We start from the raw sequence: 6,206 nt of genomic DNA, 5'->3' as shown, positions 1-6,206 counted from the left end.
TCCATCTCCCCATTGTCCTCTGCCTGGTCCTGCATCTCCTCCTCACTGTTCCCTGTATCACCACTTCCTCATTTGTCATCTCTTGGCCTCCTTTCATCATCACTGCTATTATTCTGTGTGGGTGTGTTTGGAGTTGGGGTACCTCTGCCTCCTTTCTCTCTCTTCACTTTTTTCTCTTTCTCTGTGCCTGTTTCTATTCTGCCTTCCCCCTTCTTCCCTCTGTTTTTCTGTTTCTGTCTCTCACTTTGCCACACTCACCTCTCCATGAATGTCTGTCCCTGTGCCCTGCCCCCATCTGTTCTGTCTTTTGCTGTCTGCCTCCCTTCCCCATCTATATTCATCTCCCGCTCGTTCTCCATCTCCCTGAATTCTTTCTACCTCTGACTCTTCTCTCTCTGGCCTGTATTTCTCTTACTCTTTCTCTGCCTCTCCACCTTCATATGCTACTTCTCTCACATTTCCTAGACTCTCTCTCCTCCCATGGCAGCCCCTCTCTCTGCCTCTGTCCCTCCCTCTCTCAGCCCCTCTCCCACCCCCACCCCGTCCACCCTGCCCTGGGGTCCCCCTCCCTGGATTCCTTCCAGATTACAACACCTTCCCCTACCAGGCAGGCGGGTTCTCATTAACAATTGTGACTACTTCTCTGGTGAGAGGGGAGAGGGAAGAGATGGAACAGGGATCCTGGAATGGGAAGTAGGCAATTAAAAAAAAAAAAAAAAAAGTCAGAAGGGTGGAGGAGAAGCGCCAGCTACTCAGGTCAGAGATAAAAGGCCTCCATGAGTGACAAGGAAGCAAGACATCTTCCCCACTCCTCCAGACAGGAGACATCCAGGCAGGACCTGAACCCTCAGCATCCTCTCTCCAGCCACCAAGGAACCCCTGGACCCTGCCCTCCTGGTCTCTGGTCTCTATTCTGTCCCTCATCCATGTCTCTAAGGGTCTTAGTCTCTGTCTAAGACGCTCTCTCTGTCTCTGACCTATACCTTCTGGGTCTCTCACAGCCTCCTTAACCCTCACTTTCTCTCTGCATTTGCCAGAATCCAGCCCCCAGCCCTCAGAATGTTCCTCCTGCTGACAGTGCTTCAGATCTTGGCTGTAGGTAAGACAACAGTGGGACCTGGACCCTGAGAAGAGGTGGGGAAGGGTCCTGGGGACCCGATGTGCTCACAGGTGACCTGGTGAGAAGGGGCAGGGAGTAGTTTGGGGATGATGGCTGAGGAGCATGCTGGAGGGGGGGGGCCTGAGTTCTAAGTTGTGGAGGTATTAGGAGATCGCAGGGTCCAGGGAGTTGTAGGAGATGGGGAGAAATAAGAGAGGAATTGAGCAGAACTATGGGGTCTTGACTGGCTCTTCCTAGAAAGGACAGCAGGACACTTCTTGATTGCGTTAGGGAAGAACTAATACGGGAAAGACAGCGTGTTGCCAGAAATGATGGTGGGAATGATGATGGGGTGGTGAGCTCCTGGCGGGGAGAGTGTTGCGGCACGCAGAGTGGGTGTGGGGAGAGATAGTGGATCCTGGGGCGTCACATGGAGTGAGAAGTTCAGGGAAGGTACAGGCAGCTCCCTGAAGGTGTTGGAGGATTACTGGGTGGAATTGTGCTGTATTGTGAAAAGTGATGACAGAAAGTATTTGTGGAGAAACAGAGTCAAGCATAGTAGCTGTATCAGGACCCTGGATGAGGTGGCCCTGGGATCCAATAATAGATACTATGGAGGTGCCTGGGGGTGAGGGGGTGTCAGAAAACTCCCTGGTTATGTTGGGACAATAATGGGGGCAGTGTTGGGCATATCTCATATAGGGTGGGGTAGATAAAGGTGGGTGGTTTAAGGATTAGGCAAAAAAGGGGGGATTTGTGGATTCCGGATGTCCTAGAGAGTTGGGGGTAGATGGAGAGCATTTGTTCATCTACTTTCCCCACTCCACCTCACCCTTGCCTTCTCCTAGCCATGGCACGGGACCAAGATAACAAGATAATTGGTGGCCACAGATGCACCCGGCACTCCCAACCATGGCAGGCAGCCCTACTGGCAGGTCCCTGCCGTAGTTTCCTCTGTGGAGGGTCCCTGCTGTCCGACCGATGGGTCATCACGGCCGCTCACTGCGCCCGTCCGTGAGTGACCCTCTCCTTATTCTTCTGCCAAGTGAATTCCAGAGTCTAGCCCTGTGTAGAACCCAGCGTAGTAGCTGGACCCTGGTTTGGGGTCTAGATAAGAGCTTAGAACAACAGACCCAGCTCAGAACATGGAATCCAGCCATAAATCTTGAACTCGGTTTAGATTCTAAAAGCAGATCAACCATTTAGAACCCATACACAAGCTTAGAGTCCCACACAGAATCTAGAATCTAACACATAACCTGAGATCCATCCAGAGGCCAAGCTCTACATAGAGACTAAGATGAAGAGCCTGTTCCAGAGTAGTGGTTGAATTCTGGACACAGTCTACCTTCAGAAACTCAGGACCCCTCTCAGAACACTGCCCGGAATCCAGAGTCAGGTTCAGAACCCACAGTCCAGACATAAATCCAGAAACCTGCTTACAGCTCAGAGCATAAGATAAAGACAGAACCTGAAGCTTGTTCTAGATCCAACATTTAATCCAGAGTCTAGTCTACAGCTCCTCTCTGAGCAGCCTAGAACCCAGACCTCAACCCGCCATCTACATCCCAGAATGAAGACCATAATCTAAAGCTTCATATCGAACCCAGAGCCCTTCTCAGATTCTAGACTGAAACCTGGACCTCAGACCCCAGACTAGAAGTCAAAGTCCAGATAAAAAGCTCACCCAGTGCCCATAAACCAGATCTAATGCCATAAGCTAAAGTTCAGTGTAGAACCTAGGGCCCAGAGTCTAGAATGGAAACCAACATCTAGAACCTGGGATAACCTGGAGCTCCAGCTAGAACCCAGAGCCTGACCTGAGGTTAAGGGCTCAGACCAGAGTCTAGAACCAAGAGCCCAGACTATCACCTGTAATTTGATCTAAAACAGAACCCAACCTAGAGTCAAGAATGCAGACCAGTGTTTAGAGCCCTGAGCCCAACTGGAGCACAGAGCTCAAACCATTGTCTACAACCCAGGTCATAAACCAGAGCTTAATCAAGAACCCAGAACTCAACCTAGAAACTGGAGCTCACACCAGTATCTAGAAAGTATGCTATCATCCAGATTCAATCTAGAACCCAGCTCCTAGCTTAGACTCAAAAGTTCAGGATGTTTAGAGTCCAAAGGCCAGGCTAGGACTGGAATGGAGCCTCCCTGAAGCAATGGAGTAACTGGAAAGGATACTCCAGAATACCAATTCTGATTTAGAGCCTAGAGCCACAGCCCAGAGTCTCACTTAGAATTCAGAGTATTGATCCAGGTTCAGACCCTAGGACAGAGCCAAGAACACTCAGTCATCACCTTATACCCAAGTCAGAAGGCAAAGCGCAGCCCACAAGGGGAAGGGGAGAATGGTAAGACTGGGTCCAGAGAGAAAACCCAGGCTGGGGGAAAGGGTGCAGGATGCCAGGAAACACTCAGCCTGCAGTCAGAGGGAGGGTTAGACTTGAGGAAAACTCACCACCAGGGAAGGGAGCACCGCTGGAGGGTGGGGACAGGTCTCCAGGTCAGACTCTGAGCGGCGCTACTTTTGGGGGTCATGGGCCAGGATCCTTCGAGTGGCCCTGGGCAAGCACAACATGAAGATTTTGGAGATCACACAGCAGGTGCTGCGTGTGATCCGCCAGGTGCCACACCCCCAGTACAACTCCCGGACCATCGACAACGACCTGATGCTGCTGAAGCTGGAGCGGCCTGCTCGGCTGGGAAGGGCAGTGAAGCCCATCGCCATGGCCACCACCTGTGCCAAAGCAGGGACGTCCTGCCTTGTGTCGGGCTGGGGCACAATATCCAGTCCCACCGGTGAGAGTCCTGCATCAGGAAAGAGAGGCTGGAAGTCTGAGTTCTGGGTCTGAGGGGGGAGGGGCCGGGGGCCTGGACTCCTGGGTCTGAGGGGGGAGGGGCCGGGGACCTGGATCCCGGGTCTGAGGGGGGAGGGGCTGGGGACCTGGATCCCGGGTCTGAGGGGGGAGGGGCTGGGGACCTGGACCCCTGGGTCTGAGGGGGGAGGGGCCGGGGGCCTGGATCCTGGGTCTGAGGGAGGAGGGGCTGGGGGCCTGGATCCTGGGTCTGAGGGAGGAGGGGCCGGGGACCTGGATCCCGGGTCTGAGGGAGGAGGGGCTGGGGGCCTGGATCCTGGGTCTGAGGGGGGAGGGGCCGGGGACCTGGATCCTGGGTCTGAGGGAGGAGGGGCTGGGGGCCTGGATCCTGGGTCTGAGGGAGGAGGGGCTGGGGACCTGGACCCCTGGGTCTGAGGGAGGAGGGGCTGGGGGCCTGGATCCCGGGTCTGAGGGGGGAGGGGCCGGGGACCTGGATCCTGGGTCTGAGGGAGGAGGGGCCTGGGGGCCTGGATCCTGGGTCTGAGGGAGGAGGGGCCGGGGACCTGGATCCCGGGTCTGAGGGGGGAGGGGCTGGGGACCTGGACCCCTGGGTCTGAGGGAGGAGGGGCTGGGGGCCTGGATCCTGGGTCTGAGGGGGGAGGGGCCGGGGGCCTGGACTCCTGGGTCTGAGGGAGGAGGGGCCGGGGGCCTGGATCCTGGGTCTGAGGGAGGAGGAACTGGGGGCCTGGACTCCTGGGTCTGAGGGAGGAGGGGCCGGGGGTCTGGATCCTGGGTCTGAGGGAGGAGGGTCTGGGGGCCTGGATCCTGGGTCTGAGGGGGGAGGGGCTGGCGGCCCTGACCCCTGGGTCTTGTTGGGGGGTAGACCCCATCGTAACCCCTCGGTGCCCCTGCAGCCAGGTTCCCCAACTTTCTGCAATGCGTGAACATCAGCATCATCTCGAATGAGGCGTGTCAGCGGGCCTATTCTGGAGCCATCACCCCTGGCATGGTCTGCGCAGGGGTCCCCCAAGGCGGGAAGGACTCTTGTCAGGTGAGGCCCAGGGAGAGAGCACGGGCAGGGGGATTGTTTGGAGCAGGGACTTAGGTACAAAAGGACCGCAGGAACATGAAGATCAGGGGAGCCCCCCCGCCCCACACACAGAGAACGAGAGAGGTTGTAATAGCCAGGCTGCCTCCACACTGTTCGCCCTTGGGTATTGGACCTCAGTTTCCTCATCTGTCCCATGGGGGTAGCAGGTCTTAGTCGGTGGAAGGAGATGAGCTAGTCCATGGAAAGAGCACAGAGCTCTGGTCACCACTGTCATTGCCATCATCACATACGGGCACCTGGAAAGCCGGGCTCAGGTCCTCTAGAGATCGTAATCCATCCCTGAGCGATGGCTCCAGAGACAGGGGATGTGGAAACACACACATAGTTTTTTAGAGACAGAGCTAAGATGAAGAGGGGCCCAAGGGACAGAGACAGAGTGGGAACCAGTGACTCCAACGCCCAGGGGCTGAGATCTCCAGAGCCCCTGCCCAGGGCTCTCAGCCCACCCCTGTCCCATCTTTGCCTCTCGGGTTCTCCATGCCCACGGCTCTGGTCATCTGTCTGTGGATGTCTCCATCTCTATCTCTCCCCCTCAGGGTGACTCCGGGGGACCCCTGGTGTGCGGAGGAAAGCTCCAGGGCCTTGTGTCCTGGGGGATGGAGAACTGTGCCCAGCCTGGTTACCCCGGCGTCTATACGAACCTGTGCAAGTACCGAGACTGGATCCAGGAAACCATGCAGAGCGGCTAGGAGCCGGTGTTACAGGGCAGCACCTGCCCTCGCGCTCCCCAAGGCCCTGCCCTTCCCACTCAAGACCCGGGGATCCCGGCCCCCAGCTCCCCCGCCCTCAGACCCACAAGTCCAGGCCCCCAGCATCCTGCTCCTGACCCCTGGTTCAGAACTCCCCTTTCCCAGAGCAGTTCCTTCAGGGGTTCTCTCTGCATCCCACAACATCCCGTCATTATTCAAGGTGCCCCTAAGACACACAGAGTAGGAGCGTGAAGGCACTAGCACCGTATTCCGAAGAAGACAATGTTCAAAACTCTTAGTGTCTGTAAAAACCAGGTAAATACTACTAATAAAACTTTAACAAACCTGAATTCCATTCTCCATTCATTTAATTCATCCAACAGGTACGCACACTGAGGTCCAATCATGCCCAGCCAGGAGCCATGTTCCAAAGTGCATGGTGTCCCCTGGGGGTCTGCCCCCTCACCATCCACTGTACGTGG

General features: G+C 56.0%; 1 protein-coding gene across 1 annotated transcript; it reads left to right on the top strand.

Annotated features, from left to right (window-relative positions):
- Positions 1-1,059: 1,059 nt before the first annotated feature.
- Positions 1,060-5,724, top strand: KLK14 (kallikrein related peptidase 14). Its single transcript, XM_061172501.1, has 5 exons — positions 1,060-1,099; positions 1,948-2,113; positions 3,654-3,907; positions 4,839-4,975; positions 5,572-5,724. The coding sequence occupies exons 1-5, from the start codon at positions 1,060-1,062 to the stop codon at positions 5,722-5,724; spliced, it is 750 nt and encodes a 249-aa protein (XP_061028484.1).
- The last annotated feature ends 482 nt before the right edge of the window (positions 5,725-6,206 follow it).

The sequence above is a fragment of the Eubalaena glacialis genome, chromosome 18, assembly GCF_028564815.1.
Source record: "Eubalaena glacialis isolate mEubGla1 chromosome 18, mEubGla1.1.hap2.+ XY, whole genome shotgun sequence".
Lineage (NCBI taxonomy): Eukaryota > Metazoa > Chordata > Mammalia > Artiodactyla > Balaenidae > Eubalaena > Eubalaena glacialis.
The sequence above is the reverse complement of the archived record's forward strand: the minus strand, read 5'-3'. Positions and strand labels throughout refer to the sequence as shown.